Raw genomic sequence first — 14,422 nt, 5'->3', positions numbered from 1 at the left:
GATGAGAACAAAAGGGCAGACACCTGGTGACTCCAGGTCCCCTGTTTCTGTCTGCGGACATGCCCGGTCACCTGCTTAGCTAGGGGCGCTGTGTCACCCTGTGGAGCAGGAGAATGGTCCTCCAGCTCCTCCTGCCTCACCCCACCCAGCCCAGCCCAATGCTGGGAAACGTATTTACCGTGGCACATAAATGAAGGCAGCTGCCTGGAGCGCCTCCAGCAGGCAGGCCGCACCCTTGCTCCAGGGGCTCCTGCAGCCCCTCACCCAAGCCATTCCTTGGGGAACTCAGTCAGGCCACCTGGTAGGACAGGAGGACTGAGCCTTGCTGAATGACATCAGCCGGACAGGCTCCCCTCTCAGTGGTTCCATTCCCCTCCCTCCCACCCTGAAACCCGATTCAGCTGAAGGATTGCTTGAGGAAAACTTGGCAGCTCCCCAACCCTGGTGGCCCGGGCAGTGCGAGGCTGCAGCCTCAGAGGTGCAGGGAGCAGCCTGGAGAGGAGAGGCAGGCTGGCTGGGGCATGAGGCTGGCAGAGGGCAGATAGGCTGGCCCTGGGCTGGACTCACCCTGAACGCTATCCCCTCTGAGGCACCCACACCGTGGGAAGCTCACCATGCTGCAGTGGGTCCCGCAGGCGCTGCTGGCCCTGCTCCTGCCCACGCTCCTGACCCAGGGAGAAGGTAAGGTGGCGGTGGAAAATGCGCAGGACTTGACTGGCCGTCTACGGAGGGGCCGTAGGGGATGCTCGATTCCTCCCAGGGTTGAGGGAGTTGGGTTTGGAGTGTGTATGGCTGCAGGAAAGTCGGGGATCTGACCGCGTATGAGCTTGCGAGCATTTTGAGGCACTGTGGTCCAGCTGGGAGGTTGAGGTTGAGCCGGGGTGAGAACAGGGCTTGCTGAGAGGGGTGTGGAGCAGCCTGTTGTGTGGGACACTCGTCGACAGGGACTGGAGCGGGGTCCTCTCCTCTTTGCCCTGCCCCCAAACTCACCAAAAGGCAGCTGCAAGGCCCCTTCTTGTTATCAATAGGAATGCTGTGGTCCAGAGAGGGGAATAATTTATTCCCCTCTTGTCAGCAGCATGGAGACTAAGCTAACATAGTGCTCTTTCCTCAGCCTCACCCGTTTCATTGCATGGGTTCTCTGGGCCTTTGTTTCCTGGAGTTTCCTTCAGGAGTTCAACTCCAATAACACCAAATCCCACTCTGCATTCCCGCCCATCTTTTTCCTGCCTCGCATGTGGATACAGGGTGCTTTAGTTGCAAAAGGATCCGTGTCCTTCTGCTGCAGACAATATTTATTCCCCGTTTGGGAAGATTTTCCTCTCTTCCAGAGCTGGGGCCAGGGTACAATTAAGCTGGACAGGGGCTGGGCGCGATGCTTTCCTCCCTGCGAGCTGTCTCTGCGGAAGTTCAGCAGGACGAACAGGCCTGGCTGCAAGTGGTGACTGTGTTGTGCTTCCCTGGCTGAGGACGAGCTCTGTCGCTCCCAGAAATGGCCTTTGCTCTGGCCTGCGGGGCCCAGTCTGGTTCTCTCCGAACTGGTCCGAATCCCAGACAACAGGATCTGGGCTGTTGTTGCTGCTATAGCGAAGACACTCGGGGCTCTGGGTTTGAATCTCAGCTCCTCCACCTGCAGGGCCAGTGCTCACCTTTCTGGGCCTTGAGAATTCTTAGCTGTGAAACAGGCTATCACAACAGCCACCCCAATGGGCTATTCTAAGACTGAAGTGAGTACTAAGTTAACTGATGTCCTTCCAAAGGAAACACTCAGTGCATGCTCTCCTGCCTTTCCTCTCTCCTCGATTCTCTGTCCTGAGAGAAGCTGGGAAGTCTATCAGGGATAGAGGGCTGGGGAATCTGTAGGTGAGTGGGGGCAGGAAGGGGAGCTGTAGGACCAATTTGCTGTACAGGTTGCACACATGATGGACAGGATGAGAGAAGAGGCCGTCTTCTTTAGAGAAAGCCAAGCTTGAGATCTGCTGTCTTCCTAACCCCATCAAATTGCCCCCAGAGCAACGCTGTGAAGGACTGGGCAAACCCTCCCCCAGGAGTTTGTTACACGGAGGTGGGTGGGTTTTGCAAGAGGGAGAGAAGATGTCAGTTTTCACTGGACACCCACCCTTCTTTCTTTGTCAGTTGCAGGCTGGGGTCAAGGAGACCATGAGCTATATGAACACTGAGATCTGACCTTGACTGAGGCAAACCCTCATGCAGGCCTCTGGGCTTAGAAATTGTGCACTTGGAGCCACTTTTTTTTGCACCTCTCTCACCTTCCAGTATCACACCCAGGGACAGCTCCCCTTTGTTTCCCCAGAGCCCCTCAACCAGGGCCCCACAAGCTGACCTCCTCTGGGCAGGTGTCTGCTCTCAACCTTCCTCCGTCCTTGGCCTACTTCAGACCTCACCTGTCTTGTATCACCTTGTCTTACAACACAGCTCCCTCTCTCCTGTAAATGAATGTGTAAGTTACCTTTATGAGAGTATACCTTTGAATTTTGGCAGGAATCTCTGCAGACAAAATGGAAATTTCCACTTGTGGGGGTATCTGGAAGTTTTGTGAGGTGGGGATGGTGAGGACACTTTCCTTTTTTTATATATAATATATCTTTAATGATTTCAGAGGGAGGGAGAAGAAGGGAGAGGGAGAGAGATAGAAACATCAGTGATGAAAGAGTCATTGATTGGCGGCCTCCTGCATGTCACCTACTGGGGACCGAGCCCGAACCCGGGCATGTGCCCTGACTGGTAATCAAACCAAGATCTCTTGGATCATAGGTTGATGCTCAACCGCTGAGCCATGCTGGCCGGGTGAGGACACTTTCCTTTTGACAGCTTTCAACCCAGGGCTCAATGTCCATTTGGAACTGTTCTCCTTCCCAGCCAGGCGCAGAGGGGGCCCCCAGGCCCATAACACCTCTGGGCCCGCTCTGCGGAGGCTGTCGGATCACCTCCTGACCAACTACAAGAAGGGCGTGCGACCTGTGCGGGACTGGAGGAAGCCAACCACCGTCTCCATTGACGTCATCATCTACGCCATCCTCAGTGTGGTGAGCACTCAGCCTCAATATGCCCCCAACTCAGAGGTGGCAGATTGGGTGGGAGGCCATGTAAAACCAAGTCACCCCCTGGGCAACGTGATGGACATTCAGGTACCCATAGTACCTGTGGTCTGGCACCACAGCTCAGGAGAAACTGTAGCACCCACCATCTGCAGAGCCGCCCAAGCCAGGAAACTGGGGTCACCTGTGTGGCTGCCCCTCCCACACTCCTGCAGTCAGCGAGCCATTCCCACAGGTGGTTCCTCACACACTGTATCATGGTACCACTTTCTGTGTGAGCTGTGTGAGGGATCAGACTGCCCAAGTCATCTCCATGCCCTGTGTCACACAGGTCTCTGGTACGTGGCAGGTGCTACTCGATGGTTGTTGAAGAGTTCATCACAAATCAATTAATTAATTGATTCCTTCATCAATGACAGTAGCAGGATGGGGAGCACTGCTTAGGACAGGAGGTCGGACACTGTGCAGAGATAAGCTAGAAGGCAACTTTGAGATTCAGACATTGGGGCATTGTACTGGGTTAGGGGGGGCAGGGACTGACTTCAGTCTCCACCACAGTCCATGTAGCTGTTTTGGGGATGAGAAATTGGGAATTGGATAGGAGGAAGGGAGAGTGATGAATTTTTCACTGTACTTGGCTTTGTACCTCTTGACTTCATACTAGGACAGGCGATATATATGGATATATGGAGAGATATACATGATATTGTTATATATGCCTTGTATTAGCTCCTGTGTGTGTATATCATATATGTAAAGTATATATAGCATAATAGACATATAATATGCATGACACAATAGAAAATAATTGAAGGTATGTACACTTACATGTATATATGGTTTAAGAAATCACTGTATTTCTTTCTGGACCCAACCTAGTAAAAGACTGACTTTTCCTGGCTGACCCCTTCTCCTTGCCCCTTTTCTTCGCTCTCACTTCCCAAGGAAGTAGGGACACAGAGCAGCAGCACCTTCTGGGGTTCATGTGTGCAGGGCGGACCCCAGCCCACAGGGCCACCTATGCCCAGCTCCCTTTCCTTTCGCAGGACGAGAAGAACCAGGTGCTGACCACCTACATCTGGTACCGGCAGGTGAGCAGCCCCGCCCTTCACCCCCACCTCATTCCTGGGACGGGACCTGCCTTCCCGGAGGGGGTTCTCCGCCTCGAGGGGCAGGAACCTCAGGGGCCTTGGTGCAGGAAGGTGGGGGCAGGTTCATGGGCAGACTCAGCATGAGATGCAGAGGCCTGGGCTCCCCTAACTCAGGACCAGGAATGGCAGGAAACTGAAGGGTCAGGGGAGGAGAGAGCCCCGGAACCACTCTGGGCTCTGAAGTTCCCCACAGAACCCCAGCGAGCGCGTGTCCGACCCCTTGATCGAGCACCCGCAGTGGCTGGGAGCTCAGTGGCAGCTACTTCACTTTCAAACAGCTCCAATTGCTAGAAAGTCTTCTTTCTATTAAGATTGGACTACAACCAAGTCGGGTGATTGAAACAAGATGAATCCATCCACTTAGGCTTCACACCCTCAGCCATTTCCCCATCCTTCCAGCTTCTGACTGGCATTGGTCAGGCACTGGTGTGTGGGTCAGGCACTGGTGTGTGGGGTCAGGCACTGGTGTGTGGGGTCAGGCACTGGTGTGTGGGGTCAGGCACTGGTGTGTGGGTCAGGCACTGGTGTGTGGGGTCAGGCACTGCTGTGTGAGGTCAGGCACTGGTGTGTGGGGTCAGGCACTGGTGTGTGGGTCAGGCACTGGTGTGTGGGTCAGGCACTGGTATGTGGGGTCAGGCACTGCTGTGTGAGGTCAGGCACTGGTGTGTGGGGTCAGGCACTGGTATGTGGGGTCAGGCACTGGTGTGTGAGGTCAGGCACTGCTGTGTGAGGTCAGGCACTGGTGTGTGGGGTCAGGCACTGGTGTGTGGGGTCAGGCACTGGTGTGTGGGGTCAGGCACTGCTGTGTGAGGTCAGGCACTGCTGTGTGAGGTCAGGCACTGGTGTGTGGGGTCAGGCACTGGTGTGTGGGTCAGGCACTGGTGTGTGGGGTCAGGCACTGGTGTGTGGGGTCAGGCACTGCTGTGTGAGGTCAGGCACTGGTGTGTGGGGTCAGGCACTGGTGTGTGGGTCAGGCACTGGTGTGTGGGGTCAGGCACTGGTGTGTGGGGTCAGGCACTGCTGTGTGAGGTCAGGCACTGCTGTGTGAGGTCAGGCACTGGTGTGTGGGGTCAGGCACTGGTGTGTGGGTCAGGCACTGGTGTGTGGGGTCAGGCACTGGTGTGTGGGGTCAGGCACTGCTGTGTGAGGTCAGGCACTGCTGTGTGAGGTCAGGCACTGCTGTGTGAGGTCAGGCACTGGTGTGTGGGGCCAGGCACTGGTGTGTGGGTCAGGCACTGCTGTGTGAGGTCAGGCACTGGTGTGTGGGGCCAGGCACTGGTATGTGGGGTCAGGCACTGCTGTGTGAGGTCAGGCACTGGTGTGTGGGTCAGGCACTGGTATGTGGGGTCAGGCACTGCTGTGTGAGGTCAGGCACTGGTATGTGGGGTCAGGCACTGCTGTGTGAGGTCAGGCACTGGTGTGTGGGGTCAGGCACTGCTGTGTGAGGTCAGGCACTGCTGTGTGGAGTCTCTGAGGCCTCAGCAGCATTTCTGGCTTGGAGCTGGTGGGGGAGGGCAGGCAAACAAGGGAGGCTGCTGTCCTCAGGTGTGTCCTGCTCTGGTAGCTCCTGGGTGTGTGGGAAAGGTGTCCGAATAGAGGAGAAACCAACGTGACTAAATTGGGGTCAGGGAGATGAGGACAGTTCATAGAGGTCAAACCTGAGACTCTGGGGACACGCTTGGCATACATGGGTCTCTATTAAATCTCTCCCACTCCTCATGGACACACTCCACCACAAGCAGACCCTGGGACAGGAACTGGGGGACAGGAAGTAGCCAAATCCTGATTCCTGACATAATGCTCCCTTTCTGCCTCAGAGAGATCCCCACATACAGAGCACACCCTCCTCAAGGGAAGGGGCCCAAGGAGGAATAGGCTTCCTGGAGATGGAGTAGGCAGGTGCCTCGGTTACGTCTAGAAGGATGGGTAAGACTCGCCTGGGTCAGGAACAGAGCTTGCCGTGTGGGAGAGGGAGCAGGGCACATGGAGATGCCGAGCTTCCAGCTGTGTTAATTCCACGGGGCTGGAGGGCAGGCTCCACAGAGAGGCATGGGGGGGACGAAAAACCGAGACTAGGAAGGTAGGAGGAGGCGGGCTGTGCAGGCCTTTGCTGACCACGAGGTTTAACTTCATCCTATTGCCAATGAAGCGCCACTGAAGCATTTGAATCAAGAGAGTGATCGGGTAGAATTTACATTTTATGTTTCTGTAAAAGTGAGATTATCCATTGTACTCTGTTTTATAACCTTTTCAGTGTGTGTTCTCTTTGTGTTTTTTTCTAGTGATTTGAAATAGTCTTATTTTAATCCAGTCATGCTTGCAATTAGTTCACATCATTTTGTCTAGTTATCAGTAATAATATAGTCTATTACCTTCTGAAGCACAGCGCCCGATATTTAGAATGCCAGTCCTCAGGGACCATTCCCACTGACCCATCTTTTTCCCATGTCTTCAAATAGCATGTGGAATGTTAAAATATGTATGTATTTTAGGTCAGTCATTCTGGCAGGATTGTGGAGAATGCATTGATCAAAACTCAACAGTAACCATCCCCACCCTGTGAGGAGCATGCTGTCACCCCCACTTACATATATACAGACCAAGACCCAAGAAGCTGTTGTTCGAGATCCTTCAGTTGGTGGCTAGGGGACTCAAAACATTAGAAATGACGGAGTGATTTCCCTGGGAGAGGCTGTGTCTGTCTGTGTCGAGTTTATACGTAGGGAGTGCGTGAGTACAGAGGTGGGGAGACTCAGGTACTGCTGAGTGATGTGGGTGCCACTGACACCCAGATTTCCCCAAGAAAATGCCCACCTGTCTCTTGGGCACCGAGTGGAGAAGTTGGCCTGACCTGGGGACGGCTCCACCCGCCCTGACCCGTCCTGTTCCTTCTCTAGTACTGGACAGATGAGTTTCTCCAGTGGAACCCTGAGGACTTTGACAACATCACCAAGCTGTCCATCCCCACGGACAGCATTTGGGTCCCGGACATTCTCATCAACGAGTTGTGAGTACTGTCATAGGTGCCGGGTGGCCAGGTAGCTGTGGGCGGGGAAGGCAGGGAGGGGGCTGGGCAACAAGGCCACAGCTGCTGTGTTTGCAATGCCCCACCCAGACATGCAGAGCTGTGGGTAAGATTAGCTTGGGCCCACAGTCCTTGTTGTCTATTTCTTTTCTTTATAAAAGTCCTCTTTTCCTGTGCTTAATGTTGAAACTCTGAGCTTCTTGATCCAAGGGCCTCTTCCTGGGGAACAGAAGCCAGTGACTGAGTTTACACTGTTATAATAGCCAGACGACAGACAGCTGCATTTTTAAGGGACAATAAAGTTACTGAAAGGAATGAAGTGCTGGCCTCAAGGGGACTTGAAGCTGGGACACACACCTCTCAAGTCTCACGTGTGCCTGACCAGCCACAGGTTGCACCCTCAGCCTGAAGTGGGTCCCACTCGCTTTTACTCTCAGTAGCCAGACACTGTCTCTTTGGCCCCGGCCAACATTCCTTCCCCGAATCCTTCAGGTTCCTTTCAGCTCCAGTGCCTGGAGGCTGGTGCAGAGAAGATGGCGGGGGTAACAGGTGGAAGGAGAAGGGGGGGCAGTCACCCTCCACCCAGGACCCACTGCATGGCCCAGCTCCAGGAGTGCCACCCACAGTTTTTCATGAGAGGCAGTCGGCCTAGAGCCTTGTGCCCTGCATAGCTCAGGCTGGAGGGATTGGGGGAAATTCAAGTTTCTGGCTGAATCTGCAGTTTAAACCGTGAGGCAGCTGTAGTCCTGATTTCTCATCTCTCAGCCTCATTCCACAGAAGGCCACAGGCTCGGGACCCTGGGCTTAGACCACTGCATGCCACAGTGGTCACTTGGAAGACCCTGGGGCCAGAGATCCGCTAAGATAGCAGAATGAAGTATTTTCTGCCTAGCCCCACCTCTTCTCAATGATCTTCTAGTTCCTTTTCCTCCAGCGATGATTCGTCTCATTTCACAGAACTTCTAGCAGCAGGAAGCCAAGAGAGGCGCGAGTCAGGAAAGAACCCACCAAGCCTGCCCATTGCCACCCAGCAGGTCGTCCTGGGAGCTAAGCTCTGCCCCGCCCAGCGGGTGGCAGTGTGGGGACAACTGGGCATGCTCCTTAGGGCCCGTGGCTCTTGGGGCCCATGGATCCTTGCCTGCCTTTCGTGGCTAGGCTGCCAGGGGAAGCAGGAGAAATGCCTTTATTCAGGAACACAGGGAACGTGGCCTCAACAACGGCAGGTGAGGAAGCCTCAGATAGACACGAAGGTTAGGAAAACCGAGTCCCGACAGAACGGCCCTGCTGCCTAGACCCCTCGGAATTTCTCTCCCTGCTGGGCTGCTCAGAGACCTTCAGACTCCCAGGGCTTGACCTGCTTCTTGAGCCCCAAACTGACGCCCCTTCCCTGGCCAGCGTGGACGTGGGGAAGTCTCCAGATATCCCGTACGTGTATGTCCGGCATCACGGCGAGGTCCAGAACTACAAGCCCCTGCAGGTGGTGACCGCCTGCAGCCTCGACATCTACAACTTCCCCTTCGACGTGCAGAACTGCTCCCTGACCTTCACCAGCTGGCTGCACACCAGTGAGTAGATGGGCTTGGACGCGGGGTGGAGGTTGGGGGCCAGGGACACTTGAGTGAGGAGCACACACATCCTGGGTGCAGTCTCCCTTATCCAACTTACTTACCGTTTATTTCCTTAATGCCACTGAGCCTGTTTCCTTATCTTCCAAGTATGATTAATCTGGTCGCCCTGAGCCTCCCTCAGTCATCATACCGACTGACAGACAGTATAAACTGACTGCAGGCACTCAGTAGGGTCAGTTCTCTCCCAATATCACTAACAGGAGCTGGCACTCGATGTCTCAAAGCCACCACCTCTCCTCTCCACTGATGCACCCTCCCCCTAATCCAAGCCACCCTGATCTGCCCAGGTTTCTGCAGTAGCCTCCTAGCCGGTCCCCCTCCTTCACTCCTGTCCCCCTCCAATTCATGCTCCTCACAGCAAACAGAGATCTTATTAAAATGAAAATCTGCTTAAACCCCTCAGTGGCTTCCCAGCACTCCTGGGACAGAATCCAAATCCTTCACCTGGCCCATAGGGCCCTGCAGTCTGGCCGGCCCACAGCCCATTCCGCCAGCTTCGCCTCCTGCACAGCCCCTGAGATCTGCTCCAGAGCAGCTGCCTCCTTCCCAGGCCCCACCGTGGCCGTCCTTCCCCCTATCACATGCTGCGTCCTCCCCTAGGCCACCTTGCCCTCCCCTCCTTCCTCTCCTGCTTCCCTTCTTGTCTCACTCCTGCCCCCAACCACAGCTGGGTTGGCCGACTCCTCTGCTCACCTTCGAATCACAGCCTCAGTGTCGATTCTTTGGGGAACCCCCGTCAGCCTCCAGGCTAGGCACCCCCAATGCCCAACGTGCAGCTTCCTGTTCGTCTTCCCGCTTCTACTGCATTTGCAGGCACTTGTCCACTGCGTGCTCCTGTACCAGGTATAAACTAGGAGGGGGCAGGGGCATGACTTCTGTCCCACCCTTAGGTGCCCAGCACAGTGCCCAGCACAGTGCCCACACAGAGAAAGGTGCTGACAAACTTACAGTGAGTAGTGAACGCCAGGTGCTCACTGAGGCCTAGGGACATGAGTGTCCCTCGACTGCAAAAAGGCATCCTCCACTTCCATTCTGATTGCAATTCTGTAAATTACAAATCAGCCCATAACTTCCTTGACAAAATCCCAGAATTGCAAATCATCTTTGACCTTTCACCCTCATTCCCAAACTCTTCAACTCCCCAGGAGTAACCGACTTTCAGCAGTACAAGCTCCATGTAGTGTGTTCTTCCAGGTCCTTCTCTCTCCTTTGCATATATACACATACATGCACAGCTATGGACTGTACATGGAAATTACAGGGTTTTTACATAAGTGTATCACTGATGCTACTGCTACTTGATTCTTTACTCAGCAACAGGTCTGGGACATGTTCCAAGTTAGGGCCTCTGCAGACCTCCCTCCTCAGTTCTGACGGCTGTAGACACCCCGTGGTTGGATCATCAGAGTTAAGCATTTTCCCGATTGATGGGCGTCTCGGTCTTTCCCACCATTGGCTGCAGTGGACACTCCTGTCCTCTAGTGCACATGTATGTTTTTCCTTGGCACAGACACAGGGAAGCTGAACACTTGCTCTGTACACGGGGGGTTTTCTTGTTTCCTAGTTCAGGCAGCTCTCCTCCGGCGAAGGTGAAGAGTATTGACTTTTGTTCATTTCCTGGGTGGGTAGTTCCAACAGGAGAACCTAGGAAGGTGTGTGAAGGGGGAGGGGAGCTTCCTAATAAAAGGTTTGTTTGGCTCTTTGCATTTTGCCGTGTGTTTCGCTCAGTACTTCATTCGCCTCACTCCAGCCCACTGTACAGACAGGTACAGTGTGCACAGTTGCCTCGTTGTATAGCTGAGGAAACTGAGGCTGGAGCCGAGGAGCCGAATCCAGCGAAGTCCTGTGGCGCGGCCACCCTGCCCCGCCGCCGCGGGGTCTGTGTGCTCCTGGCATGCACCCCAGCGCTGGCTGGCTTTCTCCCCCCAACCCCAGTCCAGGACATCAACATCTCCCTGTGGCGCCTGCCGGAGAAGGTGAAATTTGACAAGAGCGTCTTCATGAACCAGGGCGAGTGGGAGCTCCTGGGGGTGCTGACCCAGTTTCGGGAGTTCAGTATGGAAAGCAGCAGCTGCTACGCGGAAATGAAGTTCTACGTGAGTGGACAGGGAGCGGGTGTGGGCAAAAGGCGAATAGACCACTAGGCCGTCACACCAGGTACCCTAAGGAGACACGGGAAAGAGCCACCTTGGCCCTTGCCCATCTCCAGGGTCACACTCATATTCCGGAACTTCAGGAGCTAGTTGGGGCAACAGCTGAACTGTCCCTCACTTGTCACGAACAACCACAGCCTGGGTCCAGAGGCAGGACGTGGCGTCTGTCCGTGTCCTCTGGGCAATCCAGGCTGCAAGCTCTACCACACGAGGGGGGCAAGAACGGGGTGGCGGTTCCTGGGCACAGGGCCTCCCCCAGAGCTCCTCTCCTGCCCCAGGTGGTCATCCGCCGGCGGCCCCTGTTCTATGCGGTCAGCCTGCTGCTGCCCAGTATCTTCCTCATGGTCATGGACATTGTGGGCTTCTACCTGCCCCCGGAGAGTGGCGAGAGGGTCTCCTTCAAGATCACACTCCTCCTGGGCTACTCCGTCTTCCTGATCATTGTGTCCGACACGCTGCCGGCCACCGCCATTGGCACCCCCCTCATTGGTAAGACCCACTCCTAGGGAGAGCTCGGTGTGGCCAAGGAACCAGGAGCGGACCCCCACTTCCTCTGTGTCCCCCCCTGTCCCGGTGCACAGGGGTCTACTTTGTCGTGTGCATGGCGCTGCTGGTGATCAGCTTGGCCGAGACCATCCTCATCGTGCGGCTGGTGCACAAGCAAGACCTGCAGCGGCCAGTGCCCGCCTGGCTGCGGAGCCTGGTTCTTGAGAGGGTCTCCCTGCTGCTGTGCCTGGGGGAGCAGCCAACTTCCCGCCGGCGCCCAGCCGCCCCCCAAGCCCCCAAGACTGACGATTGCTCAGGTGAGAGGGAAAGGGGGAGTCCATATGAAGGGGCCCCTCCTGGCCTGGAGGCAGGGGTGCGGTGGCGAGTCTCTGGAGGATGCACCATGCTAGAGAGCCTGCGCAGGGCCTGAGAACTGGGCATGGTCCTGCACTTGGCACCGCCGCACAAGTTCACTGGGAGGGGGCAGCCCAAGTGTCCATCTTTCTGCACCGGCACGTGCTCCCATCAGCTTGGGTGTGGACAGAGAGGGGGTAGGAGTCCCAGAGGCTGAGCATTTCAGGAGCTGAGACCTCTGGGCTGAGGGTGGCTTCTCTCTGAGATGGACCCCAAACTGGGCCAAGAGATGCCCCTCAGGCAGTTATCTGACTCCTTGTCACACTTGGTTAACTACTGCAGCCAGAATTCCTACAACTTTGAATCAACTCAAAGACCAGGTCCCTTGGAATTTTTTTTAATATATCTTTATTGATTTCAGAGAGGAAAGGAGAGGGGGAGAGAGAGAGACAGAAACATCAGTGATGAGAGAGTCATTGATCGGCTGCCTCCTGCACGCCCCAGACTGGGGATCGAGCCTGCAACACGGGCATGTGCCCTGACTGGGAATCGAACCCCGATCGCCTGGATCCTGGGTCGACGCTCAACCACTGAGCCACACCCAGCTGGGCTCCCTTGGAATTTTAAATACCTATGAGGCAGAAAGACAGGGGTGCAGAGGGACACTAAGTGTGGAGCTCGTAGCTGCTGTGGAGTTGTTACAGCCACCATTTGCTGGTGGTCGTGATGGGTGGTTTGTTGGTTTACATCTTGAGCATTTTGGGCCAGGCCCGTGCAAAGTATTTTCTGTGCATATCACTGGTAATACTGGTGGTGACCCAATAGGATTCACATCCTCATTTTTCAAATGAGAAAACAGGGGTACAGAGGGGCCAAGTAGCTTGCCTTAAGTCACAGAGCGAGTAGCTGGTAAAGTGTGGTTTTAAATGAGGCCCATCTGACTCTAAGCAGGTGTTTTTAATCACTGCACCCCCTCCACTGCTCTGTCCTCCCTCTGGCTAGGGCCACGCCTTTTACAGAAGATACTTCATTAACCTAAAACCATCTCAACCTGAGCTAATGAGCTAAAGCAGCAATTTTCAACCTTTTTCATCTCATGCCACATATAAATTAATCACTAAAATTCTGTGGGGACAGCAAAAAGACACACAAAAAAAATTACATTTTTCCCCAATCTGACAAAAAAATAGGTATAATTTTGATTCCTTCACACTGAACAGCTATTGTTGTGTTGGCTGTTGTCATTCTTTTATATGACAATCTAAGGGAAAAGAGGTCAGTGCCCCTGACTAAATAGTCAGGTATTGCATATTTGAAAAATTCTTGTGGCACAGCAGTTGAAAATCACTGAGCTACAGCATCAGCCTAATGCCTAATTTCACTGCCACCGGGCGAAGGCAGCCATACCTGCAGGTGTGTTTTCTGGTGCAGAAGGACTCACAGCCATGGAGAGGGCAATATGACCCAGTGGAGAGAGCAGTGGACTGACTCAGAGTCCAGATGTCTAGGCCTTGGTGGCCTCACTATTAAATGACACTCCAGCTGTGTGACCACAGGCTACTCACTTAACCTCTCTGAGCTTTAGCACCTTCATACAAAAACTGTGGATAATAATGAATCCTACTCTGCTCTTTCATGGAGCTGTTGTGAAGCTCAACTGAAATAACGAATATCAAATTGCTAATGAAAGCCCATGAGTTAAAAAGAAGTGCCCGGGAAGGATCAACACCAGATTCGTGATGTCAGTGACTTGGGGAAGGGACAGAGGATGTGACTAAGAATGGGTACGTAGGAATATTCAACGGTACTGGACTTCTTAATTTGCTTAAGTTGGATGGTGGGTACACAAATATGTAAGTTATTCTAGATACTCTTTCTGTCTAAAATTTTTCACAATAAAAATTTCTGCAGGCCAAAAAAACATAAGGGACAGTGTCCAGGCCATATGGCTGGGCCTCCCTCCCTTGACAATGCTTTGCCCCTTCTTCTAGACATGGGAAACCACTGCGGCCACTTGGGAGGACCCAGAGACTTGGACAAGACCCTGAGGGGCAGAGGCAGCCCGCCCCCGCCGCCTCGGGAGGCCTCCCTGGCCGTGCGGGGGCTGCTGCAGGAGCTGGCCTCCATCAGGCACCTCCTGGAGAAGCGCGAGGACAGCCGGGAGGTGGCCCGGGACTGGCTGCGCGTGGGCTCCGTGCTGGACAGGCTGCTCTTCCGCATCTACCTGCTGGCGGTGCTGGCCTACAGCGTCACCCTGGTCACACTCTGGTCCATCTGGCAGTACTCCTGATGAGCACAGCCCAGCAGGGGGAAGGTCCTGGTCAGGATGGGGGGGGGGATTTCAGGGCCCAGGGGATGCTAGGGGTGTTCTCAAGACACAGACACAGTCCCACCCCTGTTTCCAATGCCAGTTTACCCCAGTAATCCCGGAACAGGGCCCTAACTTGTCCCCCCAAAACTTGGTGTTCGAGACCCTTACATCCTGCCCTGCCCTCACATGCCCACGATTGCTTTAAAACATGTTGTCTTAGGTCAGAAGAAACCCATGCATCTCCCAACTCCACTC

The 14,422-nt window shown here is 54.5% G+C and overlaps 1 protein-coding gene across 1 annotated transcript; it reads left to right on the top strand.

Annotated features, from left to right (window-relative positions):
* Positions 1 to 614: 614 nt before the first annotated feature.
* HTR3A (5-hydroxytryptamine receptor 3A) lies at positions 615 to 14,146 on the top strand (the record flags this gene model as incomplete). Its single annotated transcript, XM_081154394.1, has 9 exons — positions 615 to 681; positions 2,881 to 3,047; positions 4,106 to 4,150; positions 7,108 to 7,217; positions 8,631 to 8,800; positions 10,799 to 10,959; positions 11,295 to 11,505; positions 11,598 to 11,819; positions 13,848 to 14,146. The coding sequence occupies 9 exons, from the start codon at positions 615 to 617 to the stop codon at positions 14,144 to 14,146; spliced, it is 1,452 nt and encodes a 483-aa protein (XP_081010520.1).
* Between the last annotated feature and the right edge of the window lie 276 nt (positions 14,147 to 14,422).

This window comes from Miniopterus schreibersii (assembly GCF_964146895.1).
Source record: "Miniopterus schreibersii genome assembly, chromosome: 12".
Taxonomy (NCBI): domain Eukaryota; kingdom Metazoa; phylum Chordata; class Mammalia; order Chiroptera; family Miniopteridae; genus Miniopterus; species Miniopterus schreibersii.
Note: the sequence above shows the minus strand (reverse complement) of the source record. Positions and strands in the feature narration are given on the sequence as shown.